Source organism: Phyllostomus hastatus, unplaced genomic scaffold, assembly GCF_019186645.2.
Source record: "Phyllostomus hastatus isolate PE091 unplaced genomic scaffold, TTU_PhHast_1.1 phas_scaffold_345, whole genome shotgun sequence".
NCBI lineage: Eukaryota > Metazoa > Chordata > Mammalia > Chiroptera > Phyllostomidae > Phyllostomus > Phyllostomus hastatus.
The window spans coordinates 17246315-17271089 of NW_025334024.1; the positions used below are offsets into that span (position 1 = coordinate 17246315).

Genomic DNA, 24775 nt, shown 5'->3' on the forward strand with positions numbered 1-24775 from the left:
AAAAGAAACAAACAACAGTTTACAAACACCTGTTTATTGCAGACATTTCAGGCACAGATACATGGAAAAAGCTGTATTGCAGATTTTATACAGGGTGGTTTTAAGAGGCAGCAGGCACCTACCTCTCTCCCCCACCCCCAACACACAGCAACCTAGATCAGTCCCACTGAAATCTGCTCAATGTGCTGTTCTACCAAACAGCACATCATCCAGCCCTGTACCCAGTACAGCCAGGCAACCTCTGGGGGTCTGAGGAAGTCCTTGGCCTCCATCCATAGCTGAGGGAAAGGGGGGTACAGGTCAGGCATAGCTGTGGTGCCCTCATCAATCCTAAAATCCCTAACAGGGCACCAACCCCAAGTCCTGGGTTTGGTTTTAGCCTGTGGTTGCTACCTTGCCACCAGGTTTACACCACCAGGCCTCAGAGCTAAAGGGCTAGATTTGCCATAGGCAAGGCCTCTGTCCCCCAAAACTGAGGAGCATAAACTGTCCCAATAGTTAAGACTTCCTGGGATTTGAAGACAATGAGGTGTGTGGTTAGAAAGGGACTAGGAGGCCTAATGATGCCTTGCTGAGGTCTAAGAGGTGAGAAATTGTAGAGCACAAATCCCTCAAACTCAGATTGCCTTCCTTCATAGCTCTTGATCTATACTCCAAACCACCAGGTCTGCATCTGTGGGTGTTGGAGGCTGGTTGTTCTGGACACTTGCCTTTGAGCAAAGCTATCTATAAAGCAGGTGGTACAGGATCTGAACTACCCTCTTCTTGGCTTGGTATTTGTGGGGCACCCTGGGTGTTATCCTAACCCTTCTGGGGATAAAATAGGCCCCTCTCCCTCAAACCTTTGCTCAGAGGACCTGGACCTGATGTGCCATTTTTGGCAAGGCCTCTCCATGTTCAGTGGGACTCTGGGTCATATGTCCTGTTACTAGGGCCCTGACCCTACCCAGTGTAGAGGTCACAGGAGGTGTCAGAACTGACTACAGAGGCTTCAGTGCAAGGGAAGCTTCAGGCCAGACTGCAGCTCTCCCTGTCTGCAGCTCACTTTCCCAAGACCAGGTGGGCTGGGGAGGGGAGCACTATGCCCTACAGGGCTTCTGAGAGAAGCTAGCTCAGAGTGCTGCTTCAGCAGTCTTCTCCTCGCAATAGGCATTGCTGAGTTGGGGTAGAGGTGGGAGGGTGAGACATGAGAGCCAATTGGGCAAGGTAGTTATTGATGCCCAGCCAACTATTAAACTAATTAAAACAATTTAAACTGTTAAGAAAACTTTTGTGGTTTTATTGTATCATGAGGCATTGAAACATCTGAACAAATCAATGTCTGGGCGGTGAGGCAGCTGCTTTCTCCTTCACTTCTTTGGGTTACTAGAGCAACTTGTCAGTAGATTAAAAAAAAAAAAAAAAAGAGACAACCTTTTGCATTACTTAAGTCTTTCCAAGGCATGCGCTGGTACAACACAAACTTCTCCTGTCAGATGTAACTAGTCTAGTGTCCAAACATCATGCACAAAACCTAGGCAGCAGCAGCGCACTGCGCCCACTCCCACCACGGCCCTGCTCACATGGGTGTGATATCTGGAGCATCTGGAGGAGTGTGAATAGTATCGGGAAGAGAGGGAGGAGGAAACAGCATGAGTGCCTGGCTGGGAGGAGGTCAGCCGAAGTTGTGCAGGGCAAGTTGGAACATGTCATTGGTGCAAACCCAAGCCTCGTTGATGTTCTTTAATAGGAACATCTGGTGGAACCCCATGATGGGGTCTTCATCGGCCTGTAAGGAGAGAAACATGATTCAGTGAGGGGGCCTGGGAACAGGAAGGGAGTTCAGTGGTAGGGTCACAGGGCAAAGAATGCTGACTTTGGGATCAGGCTCTGTTGTCTTGGACTCAAATCCCAGTAGAGACAAGGGATACTTGTGAATATGAATGTATGAAACACTACACTGGGCACACAGGGGCCTACAGACAGCAGCTCATGCTGCTAAATGCATAGACTGCAGAACGATTCACCGGTTAGATACAGCTAAAGAGCAGAGAACGTACCTGCCTCCAAACCCATGCCTCTGGGCACAAGTGACCAATTTGAAAGAGTTCTGCACGCTTGTCTTGTAAAAACTAAACACCCTTTTAATTCTTATATGAAGGTATGTTTTTTTAAATTGATTTTAGAGAGAGAGAGGGAGAAACACTGATTGGCTGCCTCCCCTACACACTTTGATGGGGACTGAGCCCGCAACCTAGGCTGCTCCACAATGGCAACCTTCCCCTGACAAGGAATCAAGCCCACAACCTTTTGGTATATGGGACAACACTTTAAGTAACTGAGCCACCCAGCCAGGGCAAAAACTAACACTCTTTGTGTATGATTATGCCAGTTAATCCAATCAAGACAAGCAATTGCTAAATGCTGACTGTGGCCAAACATGTGAGAAATGGCTCAAAACCCAGTTCACACTGAAATCACAGCTCTGCAGGGGCAACACATAAGCCTTTGTCATCAGGTGATCCACTGAAAACAGAAAAGAAAGAGACCTCCAGTCGAACTGCACACCAGGATGGGGTAGGAGGTGTCTCTAATAACACTGGTTTTTCTGGGAATTATTATCAGCAAGGAAGCAAATCAGTCTTTTGAGGACTCAGAGTTGGGACAGAAACAGAAGAACCTGAAGCCATGTGGGAAAGGGCACTGCTTACTGAGCACAGCCTGGGAAAGGGGGCACCGAGCCCCGTGGAGAGACCTCCTCATTCCCAAGGGCCTATGTGAGTATAGCCTCCAAGCAAGGCATTGTGGACAGGCAGGAGACACCCACAGGGAAGTCCAGGCCATGAGTAGGTCCCTCTGAGTCCGATGCACAGCCTTGAGGGCTCCCTCAACCCCTGCATTAGACTAAGGAAGCCCTGCCTGCCCTTGGGAGAAGGCCTGCTAGTCTGAGCCCTGCCGGGACACATCCCAGGAGACTGGGACCTTGTCACGGAGCAGCCAATTGTTCTGCTCTGGGGAGGAGGCTTTCTGGAAACCAAAAATTTGGCCTCAGTCTGTTGAAGCACAATAGGTAGGAGTTTGTGGGAGAATTCATGGGGGGTGGGGACAGAGGTACTTCGAGGTCACAGGAAGCCTTTGAAGATGATGGGTCTTGAGAAGGGGAAAGGAAAAATGTGGAGAGAAGCAGTTCTGGGAATTTGCTCTGCTCAGCAGCCGGCTCAGGGAGCGGCAGCATGGGCTCCAGGAGGGCATGTTCAGGGCCACTGCCTACAGAAGACTCACCTGCACCTTGGGGTAGCATCATGGCCCAGTCGCCTAGCACCACAGCCTCATCTGGCTCCTATACCTTTTGTCCCTTTACCAAAAAGGATCTAAACCAGTGCTCTCCGCTAGAACTTTCCTCAGTAATGGAAATGTTCTATGTCTGTGCTGTCTAATAGGCAGCCACCAGTGATGGAGCACTTGAAAGAAACATGGCTAGTATAACTGAGGAACCACATTTTATTTCATTTTAATTAATGTAATTAAAAAATTACCACATGTAGCTGGTTGCTGTAATATTGAACTGTAACATTGAACTGCTCTAGATAGTGTCTTGGGTGTCCCTAGATAAGCAGGTCCCATCGCAGGGATGGCAGGGGCACAGGGCTGCCCTCTGCCTGCCCGCTTCTTCCTAGCAGCACTATTACCTTAAGCTGGCCCACAACCATGCTGATGATGCAGCTATCTGGCGTGGGCTGATGGTCCTGCGCCGTGATGCTGTGCTGGATTTTCTGGAACGGAAGGCTCTGCAAGAGAAAGAACGGGAGATGGGCTGCAGCCAGCAGGGAAGGAGCTGACTGTAGCCCCGCCCTGGCCTTTACTTACAGACAACTTCTCCACAATGGCAGCTTTCCCCTGGAATTGCTGTCCTTCCCACGTAAGGCATGACGCATCAATCTGAAAATCAGGAAATGGGGTCAGGGCCTCAGGGCACCAAAAGTACCTCTGAGGTCCTGAAAAGACCCCTAAAGAGAATCTTTCTTGGGGAAATAAGTCCATGCCTCGATTTCCCTGTCTGTAAAGGAGGGAACTGAGGATAGCTCCCAAACTTTACAATATTAACAGTTTCTTTAATTATACCCCACCGTCCCAGAGCTCAGGCTCTGAAAAATTAACGTAATATAAACTTATTAAATAAGTCCAATTCTCAGTTTTTATTCAGGAAGTCATATAGCCCGGCTGGTGTGGCCAGTGAATTGAGTGCCAGCCTGTGAACCAAACCAAAAGGTCACCAGTTGGATCCCCAGTCAGGACATGTGCCTGGGTTGTGGGCCAGGTACCCAGCTGGGGGCGTGAGAGAGGCAACTGATTGATGTTTCTCTTCCTCTTTTTCCCTCCCTTCCCCTCTCTCTAAAAACAAATAAATAAAATCTTAAAAAAAAAAAAAAAAAAAAAGGTCTTACGATGAGAGGAGGAGTTTAAATGACACTGAAACACTGTTACGGGCTTAATTGCATTCTCCCAAATTCACATGAAGTCCTGACCCTCCACTAGTTCCTGATGTGACAGTATTTGGAGATTGAGCCTTTAAAAGAAGCAATCAGAGTCAAGTGTGGCCATTACGCTGGCCCTCAGTCCAACAGGACTGGCGTCCCCATAAGAAGAGCAGATGAGGACACAGACAAGCACTGAGGGGAGGCCATATGCAGACACTGGATGGTGACAGCTATTTAGAGCCAAAAAGAGACACCTCAGAAAAAACCAAGCCTGCTGACACCTCAATCTCAGAACTGTAGCCTCCAGAACTGTGAGCAAATAAATCTTTCTTTAAGAAGACCTGGCTGGCATAGCTCAGTGGATTGAGTGCAGGCTGTGAACCGAAGTATTGCAGGTTTGATTCCCAGTCAGAACACATGCCTGGGCTGTAGGCCACAGCCCCTAGCAACCACACATTGATGTTTCTCTCTCTCTCTTTCTCCCTCCCTTCCCTCTCTAAAAATGAATAAATAAAATCTTAAAAAAAAAGAAGAAGAAGAAAAAAAAGTCATCCGACCTCTGATATGCATGAGCCCCAGGCTGGCCATATGTGGCCAAGGCTCAGCTAAAACCATCCAGCTGTGTGGTCAATCGGCACCAGTCCCAGAGCAGTCAGAAACAACTTGGGAACAGCCTATGTTTATCACTATCTATCCAGCCTTGGCAGAGTTCCACTGAGGCCCTTTCTATGGGGGCTGCCATGAGGTCAGGGAGAGATGGAAGCTGATAAAGCCTCCCAAAGCAACCTGCCAGCTTTGCCCCTCCCCTGCAGACCTTCCCTGCCACAGCCGCCAGGAGCAGACTTCAAAAGTGCCTCTGCTACTACTCACTAACTGTGACATTAGGCAAGTTACTTATTTTTCTGAGTCTCAGTTTCCTGATATTCAAAGGGAACATGAGCTGAGGATTATGTAAAATGAGATACACAAAGTGTTCTTTTAAAACTTCGCTAACTCTCTTCTCTGGGTTAGGCCTGCTTTAATTGACATTAAGAAGCAACGAGGCTCTGGCTGGTGTGGCTCGGTGGATTGAGAGTTGGCCTGCAAACCAAAGGGTCACTGGTTCAATTCCCAGTCAGGGCACATTCCCGAGTTGTGGGCCAGGTCCCCAGTTGGGGGCACGCAAGAGGCAACCACACATCGATGTTTTCCTCCCTCTCTTTCTTCCTCCTTTCCCCTCTCTGAAAATAAATAAATAAAAATTTAAAAAAAAAGAGCAACAAGGTGCTCTAATTGGTGTGGCTCAGCGGATTCAGTGCCAGCCTGCAAGCCAAAGGGTTGCCAGTTTAATTCCTGGGCAGGGCACACACCTGGGTCAAGGGCCAGGTTCCCGGTTGAGGGCATGTGAGAAGCAACAAATCAGTGTTTCTCTCGAACATCAATGTTTCTCTCCCTCTCTCCTTCCCTTCCCCTCTCTCTAAAAATTAAATCTAGCCCTGGCTGGTGTAGCTCAGTGGATTGAGCATGGGCTGCAAACCAAAGTGTCGCAGGTTCGATTCCCAGTCAGGGCATATGCCTGGGTTGCAGACCATGACCCCCAGCAACCGCACATTTTGATGTTTCTCTAAACAAACAAACAAACAAACAAACAAACAAACAAACAAATAAAAAATATTTAAAAAACAAAAAAATAAAAATTAAAAAAATTAAAAAATAATAATAAAAAAAACAAAAGCAACAAGGCAAAAGTGCCAGGATCCCAGAGTCAAATCAGTTCAAGCTTTAAAAATTCTCGATCTGCCCTGGCTGGATAGCTCAGCTGGTTAGAGTATCACATCATCTGGATACACCAGGGTTGCGGGTTTAATCCCTGGTCAGGGTACATACAAGAAACAAAAACAAGCCCTGGCTGGTGTGGCTCAGTGGACTGAGCCCCGACCTGCAAACCAAATGAAACAAAAGCAAAACAAAATTCTTGATCTACGATAGTGACAATCAAATAGCACTTGTGCTGACTTTGGCCCTCTGCCTACATGGAGGGGTTTCTCAAAGGCATACCAGCTTCTCTGGGCTAACCCTATTTGTTTCCCATGAGTCCTAAGGGGCCTTTGGCCCCCCAAAAGAAGCTGGACCTGGGGCCTCCAGGAGAGCGCCAGGCCATGACCCCAGAGGGGTCAAGCTGCCTCCAGAGGGCACCATGAGCACTAGCCTCTACCTTCTGCTTCCCAATCTAGAACACTGGCATGTCCAGAACCATGGATGGCCAGCCCAGAACACCCTGATCAGGGTACCAGAATCCCTACTCTTGTGGAACATGACAGAAGGAAATGTGTAAACCAGCTAGCGGGGCCAGACCTCAGGCCCCCCATCCCACGGACAGCTCAGACAGAAGGACGCAACCACATTCAGTGAGGGCTACCAGAACTAGTGAACTGGATGAAGTGGCCCAACACAGAACTAATTCCCTGGAGTCCCATTCTGGTCCTAGAGCTGCAGACTTACGTAAATTGCGCCTAATTGGGTTCTGTCATTATCAAATAACTGGTCATAATGTTGAGTGAAGCTGGATCCAGTCTGCTCCTAAATTGGCTTGTCTCCCATTCTGGAGCTTCACCCGGCCTTGTTGAGACCTGCAAGACCAGAGACAGGGAAGGGAAGCGTTGGTACTGTGGGAGCAAGAGGTAGGTAGCCAGCAGCTGTCTCTCCACTGACCCCACCCCCCTCCATGGTCTCCGTGAGCAGGAAGTCCTTTGCTGAGGTCTGTTCACAGAGGGAACATGGAAAGGCCCCAGAGAATTGGCAGAGACCTCTCCCAACACAGACCAGTGCAGGAAGTCTAGAGATGGATCAGACTCAGCCCCTCCTTTCAGGAGCTCTGGTTGATGAGACAGAGAGGTGCCAGGGTCATGGAGCACACACGATGGGTCCTAAAGGGGGACCCAGGACAAAGGAAGGGCAGAGCAGGTCTCTCAAAGCCCAGTAATGGGGTGGACCTTTAAGGAGGAGCTACGTACTCTCCCCATAGGTTTTCATTCAATCTTCTCAATGACCTGCAAGGCAAGACTTGTTGCTATTCTTCCCACCCTGTGGGTCAGCAATTACTGGTGTCTACGTGTAAAGTGTCTTCAACAATGGGGAAACCCCCAAAAAACCCAGAATTATCTTCTGGAGGGTGGGCCCCTTGTAGTATAGGCTTCCCCAGCTAGGTGAGTGTTGTAGGAACCCATCTGTATCAGTATACCAGCTGGCTTTGTTGTGAGAGGCTGCATTCAGCTTTGGTGAAAGACTCTTTCAGTGTGTTTGCCTATTTCATGATGGTTGACTTATGAGCGCATCTGCTCCACACTGTGGTAAGTGTTCAGCAGTATTTGACCAAAACCTGCATGACCCCTGTGCCCCACCCTCCCTATTCACCCGATCTCACTCTGAGCAACATTGTTTGGTTTCCCCAGGTGAAAAAAATCCTCAGAGGGAAATGAAAAACAGCAGAAACACTAAAAGACATCAAAATCAATGAGCTCAAAAACTGTTGTGAGCAGTGGAAAAAATGGCTTGATAGGTGTATTGCATCAAATGGACAGTACTTTGAAGGTGACTGAAGTTTAAACATGGAAGAATAAATACACAATCTTTTATAAGTAAACTCCTGAGTTGCCCCCCCCGCCGGTATTACAGCCCTCAGTGCCTCAACAATTCCCTAGTGCTTTCTTGGCAGGTAGAGAAAGACCCAGTGAAAGTAAGGGAGATGGTTCCTCAAGGCCCCATTTGCTACAAGAACAGCAAATGACAACCCCCTCCCTGCAGTCTTAAGGCGGCAGTTTCCATTTTTGAGGCCAGTAACGCCTGGCCCTTTCTGGAGCATTTCTTCATTGATGGGGGTGCCCCTACCTTCAACAGGGACAGTTCGGGGGGTGGGGGTCACAAAATAATAGATGAGAGATGTGGGGAGCGAGCTGCGAGGAGGAAACAGTTCATCTCTTCACACCCCCCCCATCCCTTAGCACTGCTTCTGCTGGGATGGGCTGTTCCTCTCCAATTTCTTAGGGGAAGGGGAAGCCCCACTCCTAGCTACAGGCACCATGGCCCCGCCCAAGGCTGCAGGATAAGGGAGTTGCTCTGGTGTTGGTAGGCCCCCCCCTGGGAGGGAGTCCAAATCCCACTGCGGGATCTCCAACAACAGACCCATGTGCTGCCCTGTAGCTGCCAGACTTGAGAGGGGCCCGGTCCTTCTCTCCTGACGACAGGACTCTGAAACAGCCGTGAGCGGGTGGGCTCGAGCCTGGCAGACCACCAGTAACAGTGGTAGGAGGTGGTGCAAGTCACTGCCTTTTTTAGGGCCTTGGCCTCCTCCTCCTGCTCCATAAAGTGGAGGTGGGTGTGAAGCCTCACTAAGGGAACCTGGTCAAGCCCTCAGCTCGGTAAGGTAAGTGCTAGTTCACTCCAGGCCCTGTGACCTCACCCAAGGCCAAAGGAGCCAGTGCGGAGGGACAGTAGCCCATCCCCAATCCAGCTAATCTTCTACCCTGTGACCAATAACTCCAGCCAATGAGGGGCCAGGAAGCTTAGCCAGCTTTATTTTAGGTCTCCTAGGAGGTGGTGGCACTAAAAATAGCAGCTCAGTGCTGGGATGACTAAGAAATGTCCAGGAAAGTCTAAAATAAGCAGAGGAGAAAACGTGGACTGGGCCACGCCTGTTACACAGGAACACAAGGTATGTCCCAGTTCACACTCTGCCAAGAAACAAATCAACAAATGGGAAAGGCACAGGACCGAGAGCCAGTCTCGGCAGTGTTGTCTTGGTGGCATTTCCAAGGGAAACCCACACACAGACTTGGAGTCCTTGAGGCAGGGCACAGCCCCACTTATCCCTGCCCCTTCTACCCTGGTGTTCACTTCACTTAGCTCACTTGCTACAGCCCGACCCCACTGCTTCGTACCTGCAAGGTGCCTTGCGCCCAGCCCCTGAGAGCTCTGGGGCAGGGGATAACTGAAGGGATGGATGAGGGCCATCTCTCCTTCTGCCTTCAGCAAGGCTGGGCAGCCCTCAGAGAAGGTCTTGGAGAAAGAGTGTGCTAATCGGAAGAAACAGCACAAGTAATTATCTGGGAAAAGGAAAAGAGGTAAGGGCAGGAAATTGGGAAGCCAGAGCTGGAGGGTAAGAGGAACTAAGGTTAGAAGCTGATCCAAAGACAAGGGCTGACTTGTGGTGGGTTGGTGAGGCAGAGGAAGTGTGTGGGTGTGTTTTTTTCCCCAATATTGTTCTAAATGATGTGATAACTTGCTAATACAAAAACTACTTGGTAGAAGTGGTGGTGGAGTGAAAAGGGTGGAGGAACGAAGGGATATAAGAACCCTTTGGTCTGGTGGGGCAGGGCAGGACAGGGTGAACTTTCCAGAGAAACTGGATAGCTCAGGGTCTCCCAGAAAGTGTGAGAAGGAACCCTCAAAACTAAGTGGATTGCCCTGGCTGGTGTGGCTCAGTGGACTGAGCGTCACCCTCTAAACCAAAAGGTCGCTGATTTGGTTTCCAGTCAGGGCACACGCCCAGGTTGTGGGCCAGATCCCCAGTTGGAGGCATGCAGGAGGAAACCAATTTTTCTTTCCCTCTCTTTCTCCCTCACTTCTCTCTCTCTAAAAGTAAATAAATAAAATCTTAAAAAAAAAATATGTGGATTGAGACTTTTGTTTTAAAAATGCCAAGCAGGGATCCCAAAGCCAGTATCAATGTCGTCTGAAGTCTGCTTGACTTTGATTTATTTCCACGTAATGATCATAACAGCCATATGGTCAGATTCCACTGTCACCCCGCTTAACAGGTGGGAAAACAGGTTCAGCAATGTGGGCTGTCTCATTCCAAGTTCATCCAGTGGATCAGTGCTGCCACTGGGTCCTCCGGTTGAGGCCCGTGCTTTCTTTTCACTACCTTTGCATCCATGAGCTCTAAGCCACAAAGCTGGCCATGTCCCTCCCCTACAGCACCACCTTGGCCTCTGGGTTAAAAGCCAAACCCCACAGGTGGCCAACCACACCTGTCCCTGCCTCTCCAGCCATTCTCTCCTATCTCAGTCCAGCTCCACACCAGAACCAACCAAGCGCTTACACACCTGGAAAGAAACAAAATGCCAAGGTGCAGAGGCAGCCTCCCAGCAGATTGGGGACTGCCCTTCATGGTGGCTTCTCCTAGAGCTCTTGCAAGAGGGCCACTGACCACGCCTTTTCCTGCTTCGCCCCAGCAGTCCACAGGCTGACTGAAGTCAGGCTCCTCGAGGAGCCCAAATGACCTTGATGGCCTCTCAGTCACTGGGCATCAGTGTCCTCTGACCCTTAGGTCTGTGGGTTCAAAGACCCTCTAAGAATGTCTAAAAAAACGGTAGCCCTCTCCCGATAAATTTGCACGGTGGCAGGATGCCCCAGCCTTGTGAATAATTTCAGGTTGTTTACATTTCCTGAGGTTCAGTTGTAGACCCCAGGTTGAAACTGCTGGCCCAGGAGATGCCTTTTGGCAACAGAAAAACTTCATTTTTACCCTAAAATTCGGGGTGTTTCCAGTGACAAAACTTGAAATAGCAGTGTCCAGCTGATAACACCTCATTTTCACTAATGCATATTAGGTAGAAAGATGAATGTGCTAAGGGCTTTACATGCATTTGTCCCTCACATCCTGCAAAATGAGGCTCAGCGATGTTAGCTAACTTGAACTTACTCAAGGCCACTAACCTAATAGATGGTGGAACTGAATGGAACCAGTGGGCTCCACAGCCAAGACCCCCAGCAACAGCTGAAGATAAAAATGAAGAGAAACAAGAAAGAAAAGCACGTGGAACTGCACCAAGAGCTGGGGCCCTGTTCTCTTGGCTCCGTGGCTTTCTCAGACGGGGCAGGAGAGGCCTGAACCAGGACCTCTGCCTCTTAAGACAGACACCCGGCAGATTTCCACACTCAACAGTAGGCGTGTTCATGGGAGATGATTTCACCTTTCCCCCAAACCTTCAAAGTCACAACTCTCTTCTTCTATCTCAGCAAAGCGAAGAGATCTTGGCCTAGCTGAACCTGGGCAGGGACTGAGGCGGGAGAGCGAGAGGGAAGAGGATGTCACTAACTCCAGACTGGAACACAGAACGATGCTCACATGTTTAGGGACCCACCACTGAGGCCACTGGATTGTCAGCAGTGTGCCGAGCTCATAGTGGGGTCCTTGAAATTGAGACCAGTGGTGGCCATTACCTTCACATCTACTTTCTGCCATATCCCAAACAGCCCTGAAGCATACAGGCTGGTAAGAGCTCCTCCAACAGGTGGGACTGACAGCCGCCAGCCTTGGCTTAAACCTCCAGGGCCCGGGCATGTATCACAGGGAAAGAAGGGAAACGCAGTGTACTGCCACCAGACAGAGCTGCACGGTGCCTGTTCTTCAGGAACACACTGCACCTCTGACTTCCCTGTGACCCTCCGGTGACTTTCCTTCCTATTCCCCACCAATGAAGTCTGAACCACTTACCTTGACTTCGAAACCTTGAGGGACCTGCCCTCTGGGCTGCCCAGCCTTGTCACTTGCCACCGACCCTCCCAACCCCTTCCTCTACAGACTGTGCATTTTCTTGTTCCAGACCACACTAAGCCTGTTCTCACCCCAGGGCTCTGCAGCTGTTGCTCCTTCTACCTGCCTGCTCTTCTCCCTAAACCTTCCTGTGCCTGGCTCCCTGTACCCTATGCGTCAGCTCACATGTTACCTCTTCACAGATGCCTTCCCTGACCACCAAGTCTACAATAGCTGCCCAAGTACTCATTTCACCATCACGTATCTTTCTTTCTTTTAAAATCTTCATCCAAGGATATGTTTATTAATTTTACAGGGAGAGGGAGGAAGGGAAGACGAGAGGAGGAAAGAGAAACATCAATTGGTCGCCTCCTGTACACTCTGACTGGGATCAAACCTGCAACCTAGGTATGCACCCTGACCCGGGGATCAAACTTGCAACCTTTTGGTGTACGGGACGACACTCCAATTGAGACATCCGGCCAGGGCATTAGGTATTTTCTTAGAATTCGTCACTGCATGAGATTGTCACACTTACATACAGGGTGGGGGAAAGCAGATTTACAGTTGTTTGTACAGAAAAAAATACAAAAATAAACAAACTGTTTTGTACACTCACAACTGTAAGCCTACTTTTGCCCAACCCTGTTTATGGCCTGTGTCTCTGACCAGGGCATCCCTGCTTGCATGGTGCCTGGCTCGGCTCTCAGCAACAGTTTGATGAAGTCCAGGAACGCGCAGGGTCCAGGCCTGACCTTCTCTGGAGGACTAGTAGTTCTGGGCAAACCCTGCTCAACTGAAGTGGCCAAGTGACCCACTTCCCTTCCACCTACGTCTTCTGTCCAAGTTGTCAGGAGACCACCCTCTGTGGTCCACCCAGCCGTCTGTCTGCCTGAGGCATGAAGCAAGTGGGGCTTGGCAACCCCCTTTCTCCCTCCCAAGGTCCTGGTCAGTCACCTGAGGGACAGCTGTGGCTGCACAGCAGGCACACAACTCCACACTCAGAGGCCTGATCTCTGCCCTGCTCCTCCTCTTCTCCTTCGAGGCATCTCCGCATCAGTGATTGTGGGGACGTTAGGGGTAGTCAACTGAGGGTATAAAGCAGGACTCAGCTGTAAGGAGCCACTGTGAGGTCCTAGGTGAACACTAGATAGAAGGTAGGAAGAAGCCTCGACCTAGGAGCAACTGCCTTGTCACCACTTCTCTGCCTGAAGTCTTAGAGAGAAATCAGCCAAGGTCTGATGCCTGAACAGCTGGCCAGGACTGAACCCTTCCTGGGGCAGACCCCCGAGGCTGAGGTGCCTCCAGGACCCAGATGGCCTTGTCCACTTCAGCCTAGGGAGGGCTCCTTGGGGCTGCCCTGGCTGGCCCAGAAGCTACATTCTGAGACTCACATTCCAGTCTCTGCTCTGTACTCAGTCCCTGAGTAGCCTCCCTTTCCCAGGTGGCTCAGCGATGCCTGGGGCCCAGCCAGCTCCCATCTATGGACTTGCTGGTTAAGTACACACAGACGGGGCTCCCTCAATGTGGTATGAAGCCCTTAAGCGACCACCCCATCCTCTGCTGCCACCACCATGCCTGGCCAACATCACCGTGACACTCTGTGACTGCAACGAGCAGGGTAATAAAGGGATGGACATGGAGTTCCCGGAGTGGTGGAGGGAATGCCTCCTGTTAGCCCAACAGCTGCGTTCCTTTCTTTCCTTTTTCTTAAAGATTTTATTTATTTTTTAGAGAGAAGGGAAGGGAGGGAGAAAGAGAAGGAGAGAAAACAACCATTGGCTGCTTCTCGCATGCTCCCAACCGGGGACCTGGGCCACAACCCAGGCATGTGCCCTGACTGGGAATGGAACAGGTGACCTTTCAGTTTGCAGGCCGGTGCTCAACCCACTGAGCCACTCCAGCCAGGGCCAGTTCTGTGTGTTTCACTGTCTGAGTCCCTCAACCCTGTAGAACAGGTATGATTAGTATAGCTTTGTGGATAAGGAAATTAAGAGGTTAAGAAAAAACTCAAGGCTACGCAAGGCCACTGGCATAGCCAGCATTAAAAGGTCCACAAAATTGGCTTGGACTGGAGTAGCTAAGAGCCAACGTCAAATAGCAAGAGGCATACAGGCAGCAAGATGAGGTGGTGAAGGACGGAGCCCAGACCTTTTCTTCTCTGAAATAAGCGAGCGCCACAACCCTCAGGACACGAAGCCCCTGAGCACGTGCTTCGCTGGTCGGTTTTATACCATAGGGAAAACAGAACTTGCATTCCCCTGAGCCTGAATCTGCCTCTGCAAGTGGAACTGATGTCTCTACACACACTTCTGGGAGGAAGCAGTTTCTGCCCAGAGGCTCTGATGGCCTATCTGAAGCTTCAAGGAAGAAACGTTCCAGAATTCCCCATCCACGGAGGCAAACAGCCCTCAGTGCCCAAGCACCTTAGAAACATCCCTCTCCTCAGGGGGTTTCTCTCCAGGCAGCTCCCTCTCCAGCCTGAGCTTAGGGAGTTGGTACAAAGCAGAGACCAGCAACAAATAAGGAATAAGGCCCAGGGCGGTCACAGCAAGTTCCCCAACAGCCAGTGATGGGAGCCCTGGGGCCAGCGGCAGGGACACCCCTAGGCCTCTTGTGTCCCTGTTCCCTGGCCACTAAGACACTTCCCTCGTCACAGTCAGACCTGAACAAAGGGCTCTTTCCAGGGAGACACATTCCAGCTGGTAGAGGGAGAAAAGGGAATGCGTCAGGGTGCTGACCAGAGTATCATGCAGGCCTGGACATGCTGCCCGCTTCCCTCATGGAGGGAGTCAAGAGTTCCTGGCACGACGACCAAAGCAAGAGAATCACAGAATCTCAATGCTGGGGAAAGGGTAGCCCATGCAAAACCAATTTGAAACACACAAACATCCTCAATGGCCCACCAGAAGAAAAGTAACAAGAAAAAAAAGCCCATGAGGAGATTCAACTCCCATAAATTCTGCCCACCTTTCATTTCAATGTCTGTTCCATGGAAAAATTTTCAGATGCACCCCTTTCTCTCCAAAAGGACTATTCCCTTTCATCCTGGGGAGGGTGGCTCGGTGTTTCACTCTGGGAAGATATCCTGATAGGTACCACTCCAGGAGCACTAGGCACTTGAATAAAAGTGACCTGAGAGGGCCCTGGCTGGTGTGGCTCAGAGGACTGTCGGACTGCTAACTGAAAGGTCGCCGGTTCGATTCCGGGTCAGGGCACATGTCTGGGTTGCGGGCCAGGTCCCCAGCTGGGGGTGTGTGAGAGGCTCTTTAGTAATAGCATAGTCAGTAAAATATAATTTAAAAAAAGAAAAATGAACAACTCTAGAGACTTTTAGGATACCATCAGAATACCAGCATACACATGCAGGGAGTCCCAGGCAGAGAGGATTGAGAGAGTAAGACAGAAAGAATAGTTAAGGAAATAGCCAAAATCTCCTCAAATTTATTGATCTACACATGAGAAAAGCTCAAAGAACTCCCACAGGATAAAGTCAAAGAGACTGACAACGAGACACCAAAGGGTTAAACTACCAAATGACAGAGGGAATCTCGATTTAAAAAATAATAATAAAGTGACCTGAGAAGGTCTCCATTAAAGGGGCAGAAGCCACAAACTCAGACTCCAGGCAGGGAATAATAGGAAGGCCACAGACCACAAAATGCTGGTGAGATTCCCAGGCACTGGGAGAACACCCAGCAGAGACCTCTAAAGGATGGAGAAAGAGCAGGCTACAGAAGACAGCAGCTAGATTTGACAGCCATAGCAATTTCAGGTAATGACAGCCTCGCTCAAGGGGCCCCAGACTTTCCTGGGCCCACCATCTGGAGGTGCACCTTGCTCTGTGTACAGAAGAGGAGAGTAGGCTCGCCCGCAGCTTTTCTTCTTTGGTGCTCTCATGGTTCAGGAGTCCCCTCTTCTGTGCAGAGCCCAGAACCGCTGTAGGTCCTTTCAACTTAGCGATAGCACGTAACAGCAACTTTACCAATCTACCCCACTACTATGACCTCCTTTCCCTAGTACCAGGACTGGATAGGATTCATTTTTCTACCTCCAGCCTCAGCCCAGAGCTTGACACACAGAAAGGGCCCAAAGAATGGTTGCTGAATAAAACTGATCATTGGTGAGAAAGAAGAAAAAAAAAATCCTTTCAAAGAATACACTAATGCCTGAGTAGGGAATCCTAGAATTTTTTGATATAAGGTACCTTCTGGTTCTAAGATGTGAGAATTCCCCATCTCTTAAATCATTCGTCCCATCCCAGCCCACCAACTATAAAGCCAACAGAATAAAATGTGTCGTGGCTCAGAGTGGAGAGGCGGGCTCCAGGTCACTAAAGAACCTAGTTTTGAGCTGGTTGAGAACCCAGTCATCCCCACACCCTGCCCCTATGCTTATGTAGTAGCCACATCCCAACTGCCCTGTGCCAGGGCCCACTTTCCAAGTCAGCCTGACAAGAATAGAAGGTACAGAATGATTCTGGAGAACCTCATGGTTCTTCTTTTATCTCCGAAACCCATATGGCTTGCCAAGTTCCAGAAAGATCAAGGACTTCTGGGGGGATCCAGATGCCTAGCAATGCCTTGCTGACTCCAGGCACAGAAGTTACAGGACTGGAATGAAGAGGAAGGGAATGGAATTTCTCCTATTCCTGTGTAACCTTGGAGAAGGAACAGTATCTTATTGACCTTGCAGAAAACCCCTGTGATCAAGCCACCCAGGGTCTTGGAATGTGCAAAACTAATCCATAGCCTTAAGCCTAGCTCACCTGAAATCTGTGTCCTAGAAAGAACTAATCCAGTTGATCCAGAGAGGGTCATGAAACCGGTTCTACTGTTAACAGATTCCACCACACTGATCCTGTACACATCCTGTGAGGAGTCCCTCCTTGTTGCCCACCTCCACTGGCGAATCAGGCCTCTACTGAGCCCACTGAATAAATATGACTTCCATGTAGTCATGTGCTGGGATGTGAACTAGGAGCGCTGAGTTCAGGGAGAATCCTAACCCTTACCTACCCTCCCTAACCAGGTAGAATGACTAGGCAGAGCAATTCAACTGCAGGAAAACTTCCAAGGCTAAAACCCAATGATCAGGGGGGGATTGCCGGGGGCGGGGGGCGGGGATAAGGAGACTAAATGGTAACAGGAAAAATATATAATAAAGATTATATATATATATATAATAAAAAAAAAAACAATGATCAGTAAAAATTACCTGGAAAGATACACAAGCAGGGGGAGAGGGGGTGGTCATCCAGAGGTGAAGACTTTCTGCACCATGGGCCTAACTCAACTCTTTTAAGAGACTTGCTTGCTACTGAGGCCAGGTCTGCAGAGACTGAGCTGCCTTTATATTTCCTGCAAGAGCTGTGGCTCAGAAGCCATACTGGGTCGGAGAAATCAAGGCTCGACAAACTGTCTCTCCCAAAAATCCCATGGTATTCTCTGGCCTGGTCCCTTATATCATCGCTCAATCAAATGTGCCTTTAGAAAACCTGTCAGATGACTACTCTATGGCTAGATACGCCATTTCTCCTAAAATTCAATGGGGCTGCTGGAGTCATTATTAAGGACAATTTCCCAAGGCCCAACCAAACTTACTACCTGTTCACAGACTACTCCAACTGTAGGGAAATGAACAAGCAAGTGAGGGAAGACTGATTTTCCACAGCTTTCCACTCTAATTCTGCTACCTGGGTCTCAGAAGGCCCCAGAGAGTCTGAATAGGAGTCCCACAGCCCAAATGTGCTTGACCCCAAATGTTGTTCCCAGCCCAGCCTCTTGTTTGACACTGGACTCATGGATCTCAGGCATGGATACTACTTCCCTCTCCACTGAATCACACCTTATCACCACCATTCTTATGGAATCATCCTCCTCTGCGGGAGGAAGACAGATGTTCTGGGAGGGGCAAATATGAGGATTAGGCTGTGCTGGGGTGGTCTAACAATGTGTTGCAGGCTCAGACGTCCAACCTCACCTCCTTGGCTTCCTTCCTCCACTAACAGGGCGGGCCAACCCACCACAGCTGGGGCCCTGCGCGTCACTGAGAGGCAGAAGGGCGGGGACTGAGCCATCCAGCCTGGAGCTGCCTCATCGCATCAGGCCAGATCCTCCAAGGCTGGTCGGGAGTAAAGTCCCATGTGGAACCCCCTCCCCTCCATGCAGGAGAACTTACACATGAGTTCCAGAGTTGGGAGAGGAGGATATAGGCTTCGTTCACTCCCAGCGGGCAGACAGCCACAGGAACATTCACCTACATCCTAGCCAGGCTATGGTCGGGAACCGGGTAAGAGCCCTAAGCCCAGACTGAAACAGGCAGGCGCCCTTACCCAGTGCTGACTCCGGAGTGAGCTGGGGGCCCCCCAGATCCTTCCCAGGCAGGTAGCAGGACGTAAGGCTGGGGTCAACCCCAGTGGCCTGCCTGCACAGCTTGCGGGACTCGGGCAGGCCGGGTTAGGCCAGACCGGGCGGGGACCTGAGAGCCCCATCCGAATGGTCTGGACAAGAGAAAAAGGCCGATCTTAGCGCAGGCCGATGCACCCACTATGTGCACGATACGGCCCGGATAGGCGCCTGGCTGTCTCTCTGCTTCCCCCAGCCGCCGCCTCAAGAGGACCGGCGGGAGGCGGAGCCGCGCGCGACACATGGCCCTGGCCCCGCGCGGCTTAGGGCCGCCGGCGGGGGGAGGGGGGAGGGGAGGGGCCGCCCAAGGACTCGCAGCGGAGGCTCCAGGCGGCCGGGAGAGCGGCTCCTGCGTCCCAGCCCCCGCCCCGGCGCTCTACACCAGACACTCACCCGAGGGGCTGGCACGATGGCGGCAGCGGCGGCGGCAACCCAGCGCGGTCTGCGACCGACTGTCCCTTCCCCCCTGCCTTCCCTCGCCACCCCACTGCACTCTGGGAAACGCAGTCCCCTGCGCTCCTTCCTGGCATAGGTCCTCCCAGAGAAAACTACAATTCCCAGCGTGCTGTGCGCCGAGGCCCAGACACAGCCCGCCGGGCGGGAGGTGAGGCTAAACTAGGGAAGGAGGCTGCCGGCGCGAGCCCCTGAGAATTGTGGTCTAGCGGAAGCCTCTGGAACACCCGAGGTTGGCGCCAGGCGAGGGTCAAGGCTCTGTTGTCGCCGGGTCCCAGCTGGTCCGGCCCCACCCAGCCTGCGCAGCCTTCTGGGGTTGGCCCCGCCTCCGTGGGATCTCAGCCTGGCTGGCCCCGAGCTGGCCCAGCCGCCCCTCCTAGGGCCCCTGGAGTGTTTCCGCTCCCGAACCCCCTTCTTCTCTTTGATGCTAGGGCCGCCCCTTCGGCTCTTTCCGAGAGGTGCTAAAAACCAGCTCGGGGCTGCTGCTGTCCCAACATTCTTGCGCTCTGCACACCGCCATTCTGGCCCACAGCGAATTTCAAGCACGGGAGGCTTTCCTGGGGCTGTGGAACCTCAAGTGGGACTCGGCTGGAGACAAATTTCTCTTAGTTTTGTACAGTTGAAGTCTCCCAGACATCCTCCTAAGATTTTCATTTTTACTGACAAGGAAAGAGAAGTAACTGACTCACTCAAAGTTTCTCCGTGATTTAAATGACCAGATTGCCCTTTGCTTTCAACGCCCATTTTAGTTGTTTCCTGGGCAACGCAAACATTGAAGGCCTCCCTCTAGGTCAGGTCAGTTGATGGAAATGCCCTACAGCTAAACAGGGGAGGGGATGGGGGCGAAACGACACAGGTAAGCAGCTTTTACAAGGCTGCTTCTGGCAGTTCCATGCCTTCCCTCCTGGCCAGAGATCTCTCAGTACTCCTGTTGTACCAGAAGAGTTTTGCACCTTCACCAACCCCACCCCACCCTCCTAGGAATGGCTGGTAAGACCAGGCCAAGCTTATCGAATCCCAGGCTTGTCCTGCTTTGCCTCATGCTTTTGTTACTACTCGGCCAGTGAGAACTCTACATTGCCCTGCTTGTGGTACATCTGGGACCTCTCTAGCTCTGAGCAGTCGTTCTCACAGGAAACAAAAACACTGGGTAGGTTGTGTACACATAACCTCCAGACACTGAATTCCTGGCCAGAGATGGCCCTCACACTTTTCCTGGGAATGCTGCTGAGAGGTTCACGTGGCCAAAGCAGAAACAGTGTTGAGCTCCCTTCAACAAACTGGAACTAAAGGATACACTGAAGAGCATGGCTCAAGCCTCCTAAAGCCCTCATTCCTAGTGAAGGAAAGTGGGGACATGCAAGAGACTGGCACGATAGCTGCAGGCAAAGGGCTTCAGTCCCAGCTAGCTTGGAAGAACAGAGAACCCTAGAAAGGCAGAGATCCAGTCTCTTCCCCCAGGCACCCTCACAACCTATGCCCCACTCCTATTCCCCACCAAAGACTTGTTTCTCAAGTCAGTGTCAAGGAAGAGAGCAGAGATTAAGAAACATTTTAGAGTCCTTTTAGTTTGCAGCCACAGGGAAAGCCTCCAGGCAATTGGCTTTTTCTTGAAGTAACAGATTAGGCAATGATGTTTTCTGGAGCCCAAGAATTGTCCATTTGTGCCCAACACCCATAGTAAACAGAGCTAGCATTACAGGTCTTTGCTTCTCCCTACTAGATGAGCAAAATTACTTGGAGCTATAGATAAAAATGTCATCTCATCCCTACAATATCCAATTTAAAGAAAGATGGAAGCAGCCCTGGCTGGTGTGGCTCAGTGGACTGAGTGCCGGCCTGCAAACCAAATGGTCACCGGTTCGATTCCCAGTCAGAGCACATGCCTGTGTTGTGGGCCAGGTCAGGTCCCCAGTGGGGGGCACACAAGAGGCAACCACACATTGACGCTTCTCCCCCTCTCTTTCTCTGTCTAAAATAAATAAAATCTTTAAAAAAACAAAAAGATGGCTGCGAACCAAAGCATTGCAGGTTCAATTCCCAGTCAGGGCACATGCCTGGGTTGCAGGCTACGTCCCCAGTGGGGGCCACGTGAGAGGCAACCACACATTGATGTTTCTCTCTCTTTCTTCCTCCCTTCCCCTAAAAATAAAAGTTAAAAAAAACATGGAAGCAACCTAGAAAATAAGTTAAAGGGTCATAAATCCCAAATCCTAGAAGCCTTCTATGGATCTAGCTCCTTCATACTAAAAAGAGTACCAAGGCCAAAGGTATTTACACAAGAGTCCTTGTGCCCGCAGGAGCAATGGCTGGTTCCAGCTGAGGTCTTCACTGATTTGAGTAATTACACGTCCAAGTGTGTCAGGCACTGCACTAGGCTAAGAGCTATAATAGTGAGCTGAAAACTCATGAAGAATTCAAAACTCTCAGAGAAGGCGGCTGTCACAATTCAATTTAGGCCTCTTTTGCTCCTTCTCCCTGTTGAAAGGACACGGGCTGCTAACCCACAAACTGGCACCGTTTGGTTTCCAAACTGGCAAGAGCGGAACCAGAAAATCTGTGAGGACCTTAAGAAGCCAGGATCCATGTGCTTAGAACTACTTTATAGAGAGACCATCTCTGCTCCTAGGGTGAGCCCAGTCCTTGTGACCTAAAGTCTTGAGGCGTATTTCCCCATGTTTCAGGGCCACTTAGCTGAGTCCTCATGAAAATAAAATGGCGAAACCCAAATAAAAACCTTACTTTCTGTTTAATTCATTTGCCAAACAAACACAGTGAAAACTTTAGTCTAACTAATTGTACAGAAAATAGAATTTGTAACCAGTAGCAAACATAACAAGATAAACCTAAGTCCCTGGCAAGCTGGATCTCCATCAGCACATCACCTAGATCCCTTTGTAAGTGGCCTCCTGGGGAGGGAGGTCCTAAGAGGCAGAGGCACAGATCTGCCAGTCCCCATCAGAATCACAGGCTGCACCTGGGGAAGAAAAGCATGAAAAGGAGAACTGATGTCACTTGGCTCCCTTATCACTACACACAGAAAAATGTCCACAGTGATTGCTGGCCAACCTCAAGGTGTTGTCTTCCCAAACCCACAGTCCTTGGGCATCCCCCCTGAAGCCCTAGAGGATAAGTTCCAAGTTCAGCAGTTCCTAAGCCTCTGCTTAACCAGAACCTGCAACGTACACTGGGGATGAGGTGAGAGGGTAGACAAAGTCATAACTGCTGGTGTCACCAGTGCAGAGTCCGAGGTTCCAGACATCAGGAAGAAATGAGGGTGCCAGGTAACCAGCAACAGTCCAGCTGCCCTAAGCCTCTGTACAGTCAACCCGTGTCCCAGGAGAACAGGGTAGTTTGCAACAGCGGCCTGCAGGCCTCCTAGGTTGGCAGGGGCCAGCGAGTCCCACAGGCCACAAGGAAACCGGTTCACATTCCGTGCTTCTTACGGATGACAGACATGGCCAGCAGTCGATCTTTCTCGCGGAGCTCTTCCCGCAGCTTGGCCTCGGTGAGAAGCAGGTGGCGGATACTGCCCTTCATCTCCTTCATTTTCACCTCCATCAGTGCCAGGATGTCCCGCTGCTCGTTCAGCTTGCGCAGGAGCTCCTCTTCCGTGGTGCCTGACGACAACGAGTACGAGTGGTCGGAACCAGTATCAGGGAAGCCCTCTTCCCCGACTACCACCAACTGGGGGCCCATAGGGCACTCAGCGGCCTCCAGCCCTGCGGTGGCAGCCTCTAGCTCCGACGCGGCGGCTGCGGCGGCAGCACCCTCTGCGGCCGCGAATTCTACTTGCACCGTCAGATCGATGGGCTTCACATCTTCTCCGGTGGGAGTAGTGGGCGCCGGCGGCCCGGATCCAGGAGCCTGGCTGCTGTCTACAGCGGCCTGAAGCGTGAGGAGTACAGCCGCAGAGGCAGACACCAGGTTCGGCTGCAGTTGGGTGGTCTGGGCAGTGGAGGCTGACGGCGACGGAGGCGGCGGCTGCTGCTGCTGCTGTTGTCGCTGCTGCTGCTGCTGCTGCCTGCGGCGGGCGGCTGCGGCCCCAGCGGGTTTGCGTGCTATCTTGCGCTCATTAACACCGCGCAGCGGAAAGATGGTAGGGACGCGTACCGCGTAGGTCTTGCGGCCGCCCTGGAAGTGTACGCTGCAGAGACGGTGACCCGCGGTGGGCTGGAAGGTGGAGAAGCATCCACTGACGCCAGCGCGAGACACGTTCTTCAGCCAGAGGCGCCGCAACTCGGCGTCCTTGGGAAACGTGTAGAAGTGCAGCGCCTTGTCCCGATGCGAGTTGTTGTAGCAGCCTGGCACGCAGCACGTAAAGCCAGGCATGGCTGCGCCGCGCGGCCCGGCCCACCGGCCTCCTGAGCCCTTCGACGGCCCGGTCGTCCACCGCCGTCCGCCCGCCCCTCGACGGGAGGCGCCGCGCGAGGCCTTAGCGGCTCCTCACTAGTTTCGCCTGGCGCAGCCGCCTGACCTGGCGCCCCGTGCCCAGAATAAGCTTCCCGCCGGCCCGCGCCGCGCAGCCAGCCAGGCCGCCCGCCTGCGCTCGGGAGTCGGCCCCGGGGACGCCGCGAAGGACCGCCTGGGAAGGAGGACTACGCCCCCCACAATGCACCGCGCCAGAGGCCGCTCACTTCCGGAGTGGGGGTATGCTTATTCCGGCTGCTTTCTAAGGCACCGCAACACTCCACGCAGAGCAGGTTCTTTACCTGACCTGGTTCAACCGGGTGGACTAAAGAGTCGTATTCGGTTGGAACTCTGTCACCTGGACCGCTCTTTAAAAAGACCCGAAATCCTGGTGGGGGTCGGGCGGCGCGCGTTCCTCCGGCACGCAAGCGCCTTGGGATACGCCCCCCGGAAACTACAGGTCCCGTAATGCCCTGCGCTGAACTCCGCGGCTGTGGCCTGGAGCGCCGCCTAAGGGAAAGGTCGGGTTATTGCTGACCAGGATTTGGGCGGTGGTGCTGCATTCCTCTGGGAGTAGGGCCGGGCGACCTGTGCCTCAGTACCCCTAACGACATTAGGATCCTTTTTCTCTTCTTTGGGGACTTTCTCCATACTCAGCCACTGCTTGCGTTGACTTACGTATTTACTGACTGAAACATCGTGACCAGTAGGCGCCTACTGTGTGCCGGGCACAGTGCCAAGAGTTTGGAACCTTACAGGAGCCAGACCCATCACGCCTGACCACCAAGAAAGATGAGGACCAGACTTTTGGATAATAGATATGAATGCACGCGACTGAATGTCTAATCACAGAACTAAACGCTCCGCAGGAATCAACTAGGCAGAGGAGAAAATGGGAAGTGGAGGCCCAGGAAGAAAAAAACGAGGAAAAGTTAGGGTGGGGAGGAGTAGCTAGTTCTTGTACCGGAAACCAGCCCATAAAAGCAAGAAAAAGCTAGGCTCCGCTCTTAAAGTGCTTAGAAGGGGGCGGCCGGGTAGGAGAAGCCGCCGAAAGGTAGCAAACTGAGCCATGTTAAAAGATTTGGAATTTTAATCTGCAGGCGACTGAGAGCTGTTAAAAAGTGTTAAACAAGAGGATGGACAGGAGTTTAACAAGAAACTTCCCTCCTCCCTCGACTTCTGTGGGAAAAATGTTCTAAACGGCAAGAGAAACTGTGGAAAAACTGGGGAGGAGGCCAGGCAGTCGTCCTGAAGAATTACCTGCAAGCTAATCCTCCTTTGCGGAGTTCCCCCTTTGTCCTACTTCTTGCTCTTCACCTTTCTCCTGACTTTTCCTCTTCGTTTTTGTTTTGCCTTCCCTCTCCCCATTACAGACCACAGGTATGAAATCGAAGCCTAATATATATTATTTATATTACTTGTAATTATTTGGTGTAAAACTAAGTAGATTGGGCATTTAAAAGCTTGTAAAAGAAAATAACATTCCAAGCTAACTTTTTAATTTTTTAGTTTCTTGTTGTTTATTATGAAAG

General features: G+C 51.2%; 2 protein-coding genes across 2 annotated transcripts; both read right to left on the reverse strand.

The window, feature by feature from the left end:
• Positions 1–18: 18 nt before the first annotated feature.
• NUTF2 (nuclear transport factor 2) lies at positions 19–7037 on the reverse strand. The gene is given in 4 exon segments (XM_045818656.1): positions 19–1768; positions 3669–3767; positions 3847–3918; positions 6939–7037. Coding segments are annotated over 4 exon segments (384 nt in total). The 3' UTR covers positions 19–1654.
• Positions 7038–21563: 14526 nt separating this feature from the next.
• On the reverse strand, positions 21564–23672 carry THAP11 (THAP domain containing 11). Its single transcript, XM_045819162.1, has one exon. The coding sequence runs from the start codon at positions 23163–23165 to the stop codon at positions 22260–22262; it is 906 nt and encodes a 301-aa protein (XP_045675118.1). The 5' UTR covers positions 23166–23672; the 3' UTR covers positions 21564–22259.
• Between the last annotated feature and the right edge of the window lie 1103 nt (positions 23673–24775).

Coding starts and splice junctions, on each gene's coding strand:
- THAP11 (XM_045819162.1), bottom strand. CDS start 23,165: ATGCCTGGCTTTACGTGCTGCGTGCCAGGCTGCTACAACAACTCGCAT.